Source organism: Thermobia domestica, chromosome 6 (genome assembly GCF_964235325.1).
Source record: "Thermobia domestica chromosome 6, izTheDome1.hap1.1, whole genome shotgun sequence".
In the NCBI taxonomy this organism is placed as follows: domain Eukaryota; kingdom Metazoa; phylum Arthropoda; class Insecta; order Zygentoma; family Lepismatidae; genus Thermobia; species Thermobia domestica.
Window position 1 is genome coordinate 18,849,559 of NC_137459.1, and position 14,963 is coordinate 18,864,521.

At 36.8% G+C, this 14,963-nt stretch overlaps 1 protein-coding gene across 3 annotated transcripts in view; it reads left to right on the forward strand.

The window, feature by feature from the left end:
- The window catches only part of LOC145687864 (nucleoporin Nup188-like), a 97,830-nt gene that overhangs the window by 80,081 nt on the left and 2,786 nt on the right, over nucleotides 1-14,963 (forward strand). For all 3 annotated transcript variants that reach the window (XM_081761365.1, XM_081761363.1, XM_081761364.1), the window contains exons 21-25: nucleotides 829-966; nucleotides 4,149-4,430; nucleotides 5,853-6,022; nucleotides 10,789-10,999; nucleotides 12,479-12,679. In XM_081761365.1, coding sequence (XP_081617491.1) covers nucleotides 829-966; nucleotides 4,149-4,430; nucleotides 5,853-6,022; nucleotides 10,789-10,999; nucleotides 12,479-12,679 — 1,002 coding nt within the window. The remainder of the gene's footprint in view (nucleotides 1-828; nucleotides 967-4,148; nucleotides 4,431-5,852; nucleotides 6,023-10,788; nucleotides 11,000-12,478; nucleotides 12,680-14,963) is intronic.

Sequence of the window (14,963 nt, forward strand, 5' to 3'; positions counted from 1 at the left end):
AAGAAAATTGCCAAAAATGAGTATTTTTATTTTTAGGAGGTCTAAAGGGGGAGATGAAGGAATTCCCCATGTTATTTAAATGGGTCTTTTTTTGGACCTATAATATCATATTTTAGGTACTCGGAATTTGAATAAAAATCTTGAAATTCGGTATGCTTGTACGTTTTCGTTAGCTTTACCTAAGCAAATCACCAAAAATAAGTTTTCAACTTTAGAGTGGTTTTATGGTGAACTGAAAAATATTTCCCATGTTATTTATATGGAACATCATCTACACCCCAAAATTATTGGGCAAAATCTGTAGACCAACAATGATTAAATTTGGCATGATTTAGCCTTCCGGGACTAACCGATAGGAAAATTACCAAAAGTGAATATTTTTAATTTTTAACGGTCTAAAGGGGGATGAAGAAACTCCCATGTTATTTAAATAGGCGTTTTCTTGAGATACAAAATATTGTCTTTTAGATAGCTGAAATACGAAAAGAAACTTGAAATTTGGTAGAGTTGTGCTTTTAAGAGGTGTGAGGCCGTAGGCCGAGAAAACACGAGGGTCTGGGAGCGAAGCCCTCAGCTAGCCAAAGGTAGTATATATCATATATATAATTCAAAGTATATGGAGTTTGTCTCTCTATTTACAGTAAAAGTGAATAGCTCTCTTAATTTTGTATATAATTTGCTATGTCGCGCAATTATATAAAATGCTAATTGTAATTTTCCATGAATCCAATATCATTGTATATTTCGCAAAGTAGGAAATATGTACCTCATTAAATTTGTTATGCTTTTTGCGATTTGTTCTCTTGAAATTGTGTGTTTCTTTTCTAGAGTCGTTCGCATTTAACATTCCTCGATAAAGCAATGGACACTGTCATTCTCCTGTCTACAACAGTCTTTTGCTGTGGCATGGTTGAAACCAGAATGCTAAATGAACTGTGGCCTACCTTATTTAGTATAAGAGACTATGTAAGTAATACAATTATTTGTTTTATTTATAATTTTCAGTGCACTGTCGGAAGGCCATTTTACACTAGAAACATTATCTTTTAACAATGGAAGAAGGAAAGGTATTTCAGTTTCTTTGTTTCAGAGTACTTTCTGGGCACAGAAGGAAATTAAACTTTAGTCTGAACGAGTGGTTGTGAGATTTGAACCCAAGCCCTGCCAGTTTCTAGGAGAGAACGCTAACTTTCCAACTAGGTCTATATCGTATGATAACGTATTCTTTAATAGAATGTCTCATCGAAAATAACAAAAGTAATATGTATATAATTAGATGATCTCTTCCTTAATTCTCAGTACTGTTGTATGGAGGCAGATGTTTTAGAGTTTCTTTAAAACAAATATATTCGGAATTTTCAAGTACTTTTATGTATAATATAAATTTTTCTCTAGTGGTACACAACAGTACGTGGCGCCAGCACCATTTTTGAAGCTTTTAATACGATTTTTGTAGCCATTTTTTATATTGTATATTTCTAATTCTGCAAATGCTTGCATTAACAATATTGCAAATGAAATAAGAAATGAAGATATGTTAGACGTGTTACAAGTGTGGAAGTTGCTCTGATATACTATTTGGAGTAGCCAAATAACATGCTGATGATCGAAAATAAAACCCGAGGATATGTAAAACAAATTTACTTACACCGCTTACCGTGTCACAAATGATGCTCAGTATCCCTTCCATTCTGTTCCTCCTCAAGCGGTGGCGTAGGGATGCATGCATATCATGCAACATCTCTGCGTTGATCGATACACATGCATTTCGAATACATGCCTTCACATAATCAATGATCGTCAGTACTGTGAGCATTACATAATTTTTAACGGAACCCAGAGGAAAAATCAATTGAGGTTAGGTCAGGAGATGGTGGAGGGCAGTGAAATAGGACGTCCACGCCCAGTTCATGTATCAGGGATACGTCGCTTCAAAGGGCTCTGATCTGGCATGCATTATGTATGGGAGCGCTATCATGCTGATATCACATACGCATATGTTTGTCAAGAAGAATGTCTTAAATTAACTGTGGTAACACTTCATTGACAAATGCGGCATACGTATTATCAGTAAGATTTCTATGAGGGAAATGTGGTCCAATAACATGATCACCCAGGATACCATACTATATAACAGCGATGCTGATGCTGAAGTAGTCGCTGTTATAGTGGATTGTCCCCAGCCTAATAATGGACATATGTGCCCTGTATTCGTAAATCTAGCTTCATTGGTAAACAATATGGCGGACACGAAGTTTTGCTCTGTTTTTTATACCTTCCAATCATACACAAAATTGCACTCTAGCGTGGGAATCATTTACTGATAGTTCCTGGTGTAATATGAAATGGTATGAATGCAACTTGTACTGGTGTAAAATACTCATTACAGATCTCTAAGTCCACTATCCTGAAGGTTTACATTTATTGCTGCCGAAATTGCCCTTACACGTTCTGCATTTGTTGTAAAGGGGTGTCGACCCAAATTCCGTCTTTGGACGATAACACCATGTTGCCGCAGAGGTCTCTCCAAGCGCAGAAATGCCATATGAGAAGGTTGTGGGTGTTGAGTAGCGTGTCCATACATCCGTGCAACGTCTCGAGAATTTCGTCTTCATTCGCCTAACACTAACAACATATGGACACAGATCAAAGAGAGCCATTGTTCTATTCCTATGTTGCTAACACTAGTACTAGTAACACACACGGAATTGCCTTGCAATATCGATGCAATCGTGTGTCTTCTTGTATGCCATAACTCTTCACAACATCCCGTGCTTACTCTTTCACATTCGAGGTATTGAGTTACAATGTGCATTCACCACTACACTGAGGTCCTCCTGTTCTTCAAGTCACTACCACCCTCAAATGGCTAGGCAGTGGGTAGCCACGAAGACAGCCGTTGAGCAACACTTAGGAGAACAAACCAGTGATACTAATGCTGTATTTACTCCTTCGTAGTATGAGAAATCATAAATTCTCACTGTAACACTTCTTAGTATTTATTACACCGTGCCACAATCTAACAATTCCCAAAATCTGATCACAGGCTATGGCAAAAGTGATACAAATGAAATGTTCATTGGAACTCACTCCTTTTCATATTTTAGAGACGGGGTTCAACTTAACATTTCTTGCTCCCTACCCCCTGACGGCGGCCTTGTTGACACTTAATAATTTCGGAGATTGGCTATCGGCAAAAAAATCATTGAATTGCAGTTATCCTCCTTTAGGAACAAGATTAAAAGAAAAAAATACCATCTTATTTGTATCGCAGGGTGGAAAGAAAACATTTATATAAAATTTCAGGGTTGTGCGCGTAATAGTTTCGGAGATTGAGCGATTGACAAAAAAAATCATTAAAGGTCCGTTATTCCCCTTTAAGGACCACTTTCGAAAAATCTAGTCTTACATACGGCCTAGAGTGCAAGTAGAAACTCAGTACAAAATTTCATGGTTCTATACCTAATGGTTTCGGAAATGAAATGAAATCTTTGAGTTTTACGTCCCACGGTTATGCCGGTTAGGCTAAAGGAGACTGTGATGATGAGGAATGAAGAAAGTGGGAGGAAACGGGAGAACCCCGAGAAAACCCACGCACACGGTGTTTGTCCACCACAAAGTTCACTTGGCGGGGGCTGGGATCGAACCCGGGACCCCAAGCACCAGAGGTGAACGCTCTACCACTGAGCCACCGCGGCCCCCCTAATGGTTTCGGAGTTCTGTTGATGAGGGAATAAGTGCATTTACTCTTTTCTTTATGTCATGAATGTATTAACGTAATGATTTGGTTATATTAGTTGCTAATTATTGTCGCACTTTTTCAGAATGTGTTGAATATTTTGACATTTATATTATGGGAATAATACACAGCCTTTAAGCAAAGCGCGATATTTTAAAATAAAATACCGATGTGTAACAGTTTCGCCATCTAACTAAACCTTTAGCTTCATCAGATAAATTGCCAGTTTGTATAATGTAATGTGTCAGATGAAGCCAAAGGTTTAGTTACTTGACGAAACTGTTACACATCGGTATTTTATTACGGTAAATACTTTATGCTTTGCCCAGACTCTGCGTATTATTTGTATTTTGAATTACTAAAGCAAAGCTAACATGAACGAGATACTTATATTATAATTGTTTTATAGGCGGACAAAACGAGAAGCAGCTTCTGGAGGAAGATTTTCATGAAGGCGATTCAGGCGTTGACGTGGATGCTAATGCAGGAGGGGATGGCAGCCGTTCCGAATGTTATGAATGTATTAAGTGTAAATAGGGGACACATTGTAAACAATTTATTGGCTGTTCAAGAAGATCAACATCTAGAAACGTTGGATATTGCTCATATTGCTGCTTCTTTCATTATGGAACTTTCCTTTGATATAGTTGTCATGCGTACAAAGTATGATAAAAGTTTTAGAGACTGTTTGGTAAGTAGTTATGTGTTTCTGGTGTTTTGCTGCAATTTAAGAAAATTATGCATTAGATGTTATATTTAACAACTACAATGAAAATGAAGAATTCATGAAAAATTGAGCAACTTCAGTGTCATGAAGTGTTCAGAGCACGAGGGAAAATTTGGATAGAAAAGTGACACAACTAAAAAAATAAATAAGAAAAAAATACTTCTTGAAATATGGAGCTAAAAATTGTCCGAAAGACTATGAGAGTTTTATGTGAAAACATCGCAGGTAAAGGTACATATCCTCCTCCGCGGGAATCATTTGTGTTACTTGTCTGCCCATGTTAACATGCAACAATACCAATCTTTAATTAGCTCTTCTGAACAGTTGATATTGTGGCCCTGCGTAGCATAGTCGCTAACGCTCTCGTCTCTGGTGAGATCGGTTCCGGGTTCGATTCCCGGTGAGGACACTCAGTCGAAAAAGGGTAAAAGCTTTTCCAGGCCAGACATCCTGAATGAGGGTTTTCCTCATTCACACCAGGCAAAATTTTCGGATGGTTTGATCGCCGATGGACGTCATCCCTCATACGGGCTAACATGGCCATAGATGAAGAAACCCGAGAAATCTAATTCCTGATCCTAATCCTAAACAGTTGATATTCTTAAGTTGTGTCACTTGTTTATTAAAGCTTATTGCTTTGTCCTTGAATACTTTCAATTTGGATCTTCTACACCAATAATCTAATTGCATGAACATGTTGTTATTTCCACTCCTTACAGTTCATGTCCAGTTCTCTCGATGAATTGCCTTCTATCATTACAGATAGTATATCCTCCTCTTTCAGGATTATACATGTTACTTTTAGCAGTATATACGCCTTGTGTAGTGAGAGAAGATTAAGAAGTGGTTGTCACAAGATTTTTTACGATTTCATCGGTCCCACGTGTGGCTCCCAAACTCGTGTGAGTACAATCCTATGGATTATTATGTGTGGATAATGGTTGAACAAGTAACCAACAGCAACACAAAGCCCTAGCTGATCGACCGGATTCAGGCGACGTATGACGCTATTCCCCAATAGACTGTACGTGCTGCATGTGCCAGCTTTCACAGCCGCCTCAAGTTAGCTGTGGATATTGAGGATGGCTTTTTTTGTGTGATTATCCTTTTCATTGTTGTTATCCTTGTTACTTTTCCATGTCTTCTTTTGACTCCGTCCCTTTTGTCTTTCATCATCAGTCTTACACCCTGTATTTCTGAACAATGTAAGTATAACGTGTAACATTGATATTACTAATTGCTAAACTAGTTCAGCATTTACTCCGTCATTTATTTCTTTTTATTTTTGAAATCAGTTCATTTATAGATCTGTACAATTTAACAAATGTGTAAGTCGTGCCTTCCTACAGCTTGACTAGATAACATTTTTATTTTCTGAATTTTCAGGTTGCATCCAACAGATGTCTGATGATATGTGTGGCACTTTTGGCGAGGCCACATTTGCTAAAAGCAATGCTTAACAAGGAAATGCTCACACATGATCACACAAAGACTGATCAAGCTTGCTGTGAAGACCATTTTGAAATTACACCAGAGGATGCACAAGTACTAAATAAGTAAGTATATCATCATTTACTTTTTAACTTGGACTGTTATATGCTATTGACTATACAGATCTTTATCAATTTCAAGAAAACGTGTAGAGTTGAAACTACGTTACATTTGTCGGTTGGCAACGGTCAGACGGTGACCGCAGCGCCGGACCGTTAGTGGTATAGTATTAGGGCAAACTTTGTACTACGTGAGGAGCAGTATAACGTCAGTATGCATTGTATTGAGTAGACGCGATAGTGTAAATTGGGCGTCCTCTCTGATTGCCAAAGAAAGCAGATTGTTCTTGCTTGGTTGTGTGATGTGATCATGATGAAAATGAGAAGCGTGTTGTGTGTATCGTGAATAAGTGTCCAAGGTAATGATAGCCTACAAAACCACATCAATGAAGAGGAACAGTGGTCGAAAGAAAACCTTCAGTGAGAGGTCCTGCCGAGCCTGAAAGCGGATTGTCACCCAGCCATCGCGCGACTATGGTGTGAATGACAGTAGAACTTAAGCAACAGCACCTACCACAGTTTGTGTCAACAATCACAGTCCACCACGACTTATATAACATGAACATAGCGGATCGGATTGCACGGATGAAACCGCTGATAAGGATCATTACACTTTTGCACAACGCCAATTTGTGCCGCGAACATACAACATTGATCGCTGATAAGTGGAAATTGTGATATGGTCGGATGAGTCTGGAAGATCTGGAAGAACTGAAAAATTGAATCACTGCTGCTGTAGTGTCCATGACATTGACATACTTTTAGAATTAGGGAAGAATTGAGTATCGCTGTGACGATGTTCGTGCCAGTGGTGGAGGACACGTTGAACATCTGTATTAATTGTAGGTAAACTTTTAGACATTCGTAAATAAATATGAAAACTTTCGGACGTGTACTACTACTAAATTTTCAAATATACCCTGTCGAACCGCTCTGTATATTGTGATTAAAATATGTGAATATGTTAGTTAACAAGTGAAATATGCATAGTCTTAAAAAAATGCCTCTCATTATATTTTAATTTTTTTCTGTCCAAAACTGACTTTTAATTGCTATTTAAATAGTATTTATTTTGTTTTTGGTACGTCCGATAACTTAGAAATTCAATTATGTATAACTCCAGCAACTCAAAGTCTGCACAACGTTATATTTCAATAAACAGATAATAGCCTACCACCATGCCAAGTGTGATCTCGATTGGATGATGGACAAGAATGGGACCTGAGTCTTTTTTGAGTTAGTGCTTGTTCCACACTCTCTCGGGGGTAGACACATGTTTTGCATCACAAATGCCCTTGATTGGACTACCATAACAGGGCGAAATAACGACGTGTTGTGTTAGTGTATTAACAACGAGGCAATGTTATGAAATCTTTGTATTGTAAATAGGTATTTCCGTTATTTATTTATTTATGTACGGTTTAAAGCTTGTCGAGAAGCGTTTCTCAGATTGTATGAAGTAACTCAGCATATCTCTATCTTCAAGTGGGGACCATTTTTATTAGAGAGAACATTCTACTGATCATTTTTCAAAATACAAATTAGTTTTGAGCATATGTTAATTTCAGTAGTTTAAAATGTATTCATTAAAATTACCTTAATGTTATAATAGTATAAATGAATATTATAGTTAGTTTCTTCTTTTTTTTTTTAAGTAGTTGAAGACTGGGTAGGAAAATAAAAGACGCTGCATATATAATTTCCAAATGTTGTTTAAGATACACAACTGTAGTGTGTGATAATGTGCAGATCACTTCAAATTTTACTTTCTCTCTCTCTCTCCGTCTAGTGGTCAATCTAAGAGGACCACAAGAACAAACCTCGAGAACCACTTGGGGTTTGCAGACCACAGTTTGAGAAATGCTAATTTAACTGACAAGCCGATCAGGTGTGGCTTCTAAAGTGTTTGTAGCTGGTAAGAGTTTGCGAGACCTACGGGGAAAGAATTCTTGTTCTTTCAAGAAACTACTGAAGCAAATTGTGAACATTCACCTTCGTATCAGTGAAATTCTCTATAAAAGGGGTACATTACCCATCCGGACTAGTCAAAATATATTTCAGCTGAGCATAATTTTAACCTAAGATTTTGATAGACCAGACACATGCTGCTTTTGGGGAGAACAAAATACCAAAATTGAAAGTGGCAAAAATGTTGTGTTTTAAAAGGTTCAAACGAGAAAATATGGATCTGACATTCTTCAAAAAACATTTAATAAGGTCCTAGGTCTAGTTTTTAACTTCCAGTTCAGGAATATTTTCAACGAACTTAAAATGTTCGTTACTGAATCCTCTATGTCTGTCTACCTGTCTGTTATTTGTGATTGTTTTCAATTTGGAACCCTGCATTCGATAGAGCATCGAAAACTGTCTGAGAAAGTGATTAAATTTTTCGCGTCACTCTTACCATTTCCGAGATATTGGCCAAAAAATGGCCGATTTCCAGGGATTCAAGGAGCCATATCTCGAGAACCGTAAGTCTTAGAGAGATCATATTGGTATTGATCAGTACCTAAGAGAATGGTAAATATTTTGGTAGCAAATAGTACCGGTGGTCACTGTCCAACTGGCCACTAGTTCGGACAGTGGCCACCAACTAATATCGGTACCAAAATGTTTACCATCCTGTTAGGTATTTATTAACACCAATATCATCTCTCTGTGACTTACCGTTCTCGTGATATTGGCCAAACAATGGCAGCTTTCCAGATGTTTAAAGAGCCATATCTCGGGAACCATAAGTTAAAGAGATATCATATTGGTGTTGATCAATACTTAAGAGGGTGGTGAACATTTTGGTACCAAATAGTAACCAGTGGCCACTGATCAACTGACTACTGGCCAACTGGCCACCGTTCCCCAGATATTGGCCAAAAAAGTTCGAATTTTGGGAGATTTAAGGAGCCATATCTCGGAAACCGTAAGTCATAGAGAAATGATATTTTGCGAGAAACAGAGCAAGGTGCAGATAAAAAGATTTACATGTAGGAACAAAGGCAGTTACCCTTCCCACTCCATCTCTCCATTATTTTTAAGTTCGTTCTGGCAATGCTCATGGAGTATTCTCAACTGGTTTTATTTGATACACTTTAACGTCAGTGTATTAATATTTACAATATGAAAAAATCCTCGCCCATTATTACGTTTATCATGATGGAGAAACTTACAGGGATCCTAACTAGATTGCTTTGTTTTTAAATGACTAACTCATGATAATGTGTCTCTTGAAGTTTAGAAACTACTTTCAGACAACTGTCTACAGCAAAATGAAAATCACGTAATTTACCGAATCTGACTTGAATTTAACGATTTTGCAAAGTTTGAGAGGATACTATAGTTCTTTCCATTTCATTCACATTCTTATCTGGTATGTGATAGAAGTGTTGCAACAATAACACATGCTGTCGGAGGTACAGAAACTTATTTCCGATACCTCATAAAAATCACTGTTATACTGAAATAGATGAACAAATTTGCCTGGAAGTATTGAATTTCAAAACGTGTTGGCAACTAAAGTATTAAAAAGAGGTAACAGAGAAGCATTCCAGATTTCGAAGTACCATTATTTTAAATACAAGCAAAAGGAAAGAAGAAAGTTGAGAGTACTATTAGGTGAATGGATTTGTGGATTGATACCTCCACAGGCATTCGTGTTGAGGAAACAAAAGTGCTGTGTATATCCAGTCAGGAAAATTTCTATGACGGAATCCAAAATCCAGGATCTGAATAAGGAACATTCCTACATTCCTAGTAATAATAATAATAAAGGTTTTTACAACGGTTTATTTGCGTGGTCTGCGTTGTACGATGAGTCCATTGTAAATGAGTTTCAATAAATTACATTTATTTTCTTGTATTTGAAAGATAAATGTGAATGGCATTTAGTATCTCCCCCAAATCCATCGACGACTCTGGAACCGGTACTATGACTTAAAGTGAACCGTTGTAAACGACCTCGTTTATGCGTATACTCACAATCGCCGACGCGCCTGTTCCATACGGACGCACCCCCTCAGTACCATTCGGGACCAGCTTCTACCCTCCTGCATGACTCGGTTAGATAGCATTTGTGCTTTTTAGTGGCCATCTAGCACAAGTTGGTTCGTGTTTTTTACACTGTAGTTTGTCATTTGTCCACACTGTATTTATATTCACCACAATTACAAATAAGGAACTGTAATCTCTATTAATTGAGCCAGAGTCATTACCAAGTGATTTGGGGGAGAAATTAAATAATACCCGATGAATGTTAACTAGGAGAACAACTTCAGGACAACTTAAACTTCAGGACATCAATTGTAACTTAAATGTAATATCTACGTGCAAAAGATCTCAAAATGAATAATTGTAATACGAAATACTTATTAAATTTTAATTGATTTAATCCATGGGTGAAGTAATTACTCAATGTTTCACAACAATGCATTAGCTGAACGGTAATTGCTGTGAACGACCTGGCTTGCTACGCAAGTAGTTAGTATATAAATGTATATATGGCGGGACAGTGCCACCACTTGTGTCCTCCTTGCTGTAAGGTAAGAACTACGTGATTGCCTCGTAGTCCATGGTAACGTGTTTTTTTTTTTTTTTTTATTATTTTATTTTTTTTTAAACACAGCTGATTAAGATGGACAGTATTTTGAAGTCAAAAGTTCGTCTCTTGATTCATTAGATTGCGTGAAGGGATTCTTACATACCCTTATTTAGTAATCATAACACTACATTGAGTATGTATGTATCTATACTATTTTTTTTTTCCGCTTTTCTAATTGCAGGCTTGCAGACATTATTTGTACCTGTTTGACTACGTTACGGTGTACATCGCCATCGGTCAGAGAGCTGTTAACGGGTTTCCCAGAAATCATATGTGAAGATTACATTGATCTCGTCTTTGCAGTTCCACCTGTTCATGTGTCTTTATTTTCCAAGCTCACTTTCGGTGCGCTAGTGTCAGCGGCCGATGTAGCTAGTGAAGCTCTCAGTAAGGTAAGCAGTAGTGTTCTTATTGAATACCCAGACGAGGGTTGAGTATTTTTATTCCTTAAGAACAGACATCACACGTTCTTATGGTTTTAATTAAGCATATCTTATTTGATTCTGGAAGTGATTATTTATCAAGATGTTTTTGGTACTTCATTCACATTGCACACACAGATCAAGAAACACATCAGATTGTATGGAATCTGCTATATATCAGATAATCGAAAAAGTAATTTGTGTACGAGATGGCGTTATTGTCCCAAACCTCAAAATGTGAGAGTCGCAACGGATAATGTCTAACGCCATTTGATAGTTGAACCTAGTAGATGTGCAAAAAATGTTGGAATTCTTATAATCAGATTTAAAGTATTACGCCGTAAACATGAGTGAACTTTTCCCAAAACTGTGCTACTTACATTTTACAATTTTATTTTGATAAAGACGCAAACTCGAACAAACCCGTGAAGAAATTTATGCGTTATGTAATGTGTGTTATCCAAAAGATGTTTTAGTCCCTTTCGTTTTTGAAAATTTCAATGTCCAAGGTGCTCCTCGCAATGGGCAACCAATCACAGCAAAAGTGGATAATCTTCTGGCAAAATAAGACCGGCTTGTGATCAGTCATGACATTTGCCAATTACCTCAAACATTCATCACCAAACAGTCATAGACCATTTGGAAAAAGCTAGCCGTTTGGGTAGCGCATGATCTGACTCAGAAACATTTACTCGATCCAATTGCTCTCTGCAAATCTCTACTGAAACGTTACAACTCGAGCCATTTCTAAAGTGGTTGATCACGAATGATGGAGAATGAATAACGCAGAACAATAGTGCGTAAATGAAAGTAATTCGAATTTATGAAAATGTGTGATATAGACCATAAGAATAATTAATTTTATTCCATGTGAATCTGTCACGGGTTATGTTCAAATTTCGTATGAATCATTCGGGTAATGATAGTAGTAATAATTAAAAATTTTCATGCTATACATGTTTCAACATTCTAAAATAAGTTCTATAATAGTGCTATATAATTCTTATAACTAAAATTAAAAATTCATGACTGAAATAGTTCAATATTATGAGTATTTTGTCCTTGCCCTCATGAAGATTTCTGATCAGCAGGAAATACAAAATATCAAAATTTGGCCGAGATACATATTCCATAAGGTTTATTTGAGTGTCTGTGGACATGATAAGTAAGCTCGCTGCAGAAAACTATACTACCCTGCTTTAATATATCAGTACTCTAAAAAAGAAAAGTATGGAACTTATTATATGCTAATATTATTTGATCTTATAAGTACAAAAACACAGAAAAGAACTGAATATTCTTACGATACTTTATATAAGGTTCAAAATTTAATTCGTTTGTTTACTGGTATTTTACTAGAATTTTGTCATGGCATTAAAAAAAAAATCGTATATGAATGTTTCAGTTTTGTTGTATTTACTCACGAAGATGATTTCTTTTTTTAACCAGATTAACAGAACTTCGTCTCCGTCCCGTTTCGCAGCGTCACCTGTTCCTTCAGCATATCTACTACTGGATAAAGAGAAAATGGTCTTCCTTTTTGAGCTAAGCATTCTGTCCATCTATCAGCAAGCACTGGTGATTTTGCTTAATCGTGAAGTACCAAGAGTTACGAAACAATACCTCTGCAGAGAATTGGCGACAGAGCTAGTAAGTATATAAGAACTTTTTTTTAAGGCCTTTCTTGAAGTAAAATTATACTTCAGATTTACCTCGTGGTTGAGAAATCTTACGTTTGGACTCCATAACAATTATTCTCACTATATAGATAGCGTACGTGCCCCTGGCGCGGAAGATCCAGATTCGATTCCCGGCGGAAGCTCATGTGGTTCGGATCTCACTTCAGGCTGTAGGTCTACGTCTCGCATATATCCTTGCTGCTGAAAGGAATGATAATCACATTCCTAGCAGTTATTCTGAATGGAGTTATTTGTTTTGATAATCTGGCTTTAAAATTATGACTACTTTGTTTTATGTTTAGGGAATAATTCGCATTTGATTATCTTCAATGAAAAATAGAGAAATTACTTTCTCAAACTTTAACCCCGTACCAGGGCGATTTTGGCCAAATTTTACGAGTTCAACAAAACTTCAACTTTATACGCCCGCCAAGGATTTGAACAAATACGTAGGCTGTCACATTGGGGCCACTGGTGACCTTAATTATCACATAGTCATGATTGATACATCGCTGGAAAACGTTTGCAATACATATTCCAACGAGGTAGCATTTGTGCAATTCCCGCCCTATTCGTAGAAGAAGTCTTATACGGAACCGTCGTGAAAATAAATGTAATTTATGTCAGAAAACGGAGACTCAAAAAATTGGCCGTTTCTGGATGACATGACCTTGGCATCGAGGTGAAATCATTTCCAGTAACTGTACTCTCTTTACATTTTTTCGTATCTCATTCATAACTAAGTTGGCCTTTAAAAGAGGACTTTCGTTACGCCCTGTATATATAGTGTCCTTGATTTTTTGCGGAGTAATCATATTAAGGGCGAAAACTAGGTAACATTTTTGCGTTAGAAGTAAACACCGATAACTTCAAGATCAACATTAAGAAATATTTGGAAATGTTGAGCATTTTACTGACCATTATTATTAAGAAAAATTAATTATATTAAACGGTAGCGCGATCAGGGTAGAAGCTAATGGGTAACTTGCAATTACTTACAGATGAGTTGTCACCCAAGTCATTTTATTTTTGTATCCCTTCTGACAGACCATATTGGTACAGGTGCGAAGGTGAATACGGAAATAGTGACATTGCGTAATGACTGCCGATTAGTCTGTCTCAGGTATCGCCTAGTTCCTTGGTGTGAAGAGCTGTCTTATACATAAACTCAATAAAACCTTGAGAGTTTAATTAACTTGTACCTTGGTCATTTGCTCTGTTTAATTTATCTAGAAATGTGAGCAACAGTGTTGCATTGCGTGATTCGCAAACTAAGGATCCCATATATTGGACAGACAACAAAAGATTTTCTGGCCAGTATATTAATATGCATTATGCAAACTGAGCACCTAAATCATGTATGATGTATGACATACAGTCAGCGACAAAAGTTCTTTCCGTTTGATGAAATTAGTTTCGTAAATAGCTTAAGGATGGAAGAACAATTTGAGTACAGTTTTCAGTAAATTAAAAAGAACGTAATTTTCTGTACGTTCCAGCCCTAGTACGGTTATTCCCAAAATATATTTTATTAAACAGAAAGAAACTTTTGTCGCTGACTGTACAAGAAGTACCACTTGTCAAATGAGGTGAAATTTCTAGTTTTACGTGGCACGCATATGTCCTATAAGTAAAGAAAATTGATGAATACTGAAACTGAATGATTATAAAATAACTAGCAGCGTTCACCCCGCTTCGCTGCGGTCACCCCGGAACGCAATAAACTTTGTTACTTAGATAATTTTTACTTTTTCGCTTTCAAGTGATATGATAAAAACCATAGAAGATTGCAGTAAATCTTAACATTATATCGCCTGTCATTTATGTTAACCCGCCCCGCTTCGCTGCGGTCATCCCGGTGCTGGCATATTGTAAAAGTGTCTGTAAAAATAAGCAAATCAATTAAAAAATTTTAAACAGAAGATTCAAGCTATTTTCCGCTGTATATCGCCTGTCATTTATGTTAACCCGCCGAGTGACACGGTCATGCGGGTTGCATATAAATACGTTTATTTTTACCTATGATGAACTAATAACAAAGGATTTGTACGTTATGGACACTTGAATGGTCAATTATCTCAAGACACTGGTAATTAAAAATTAAAGTGATATGATAAAAACCATCTAGGGTCCAAATCCTAATAACCCCCCAAAAATGAAAGAAATTGGTTCAGCCGTATTAGCGTGATGAGCGGACAAAGGATTTTGTACGTTCTCTTTTATATATATAGATTTGTGGAATGAGAATGTGGGAA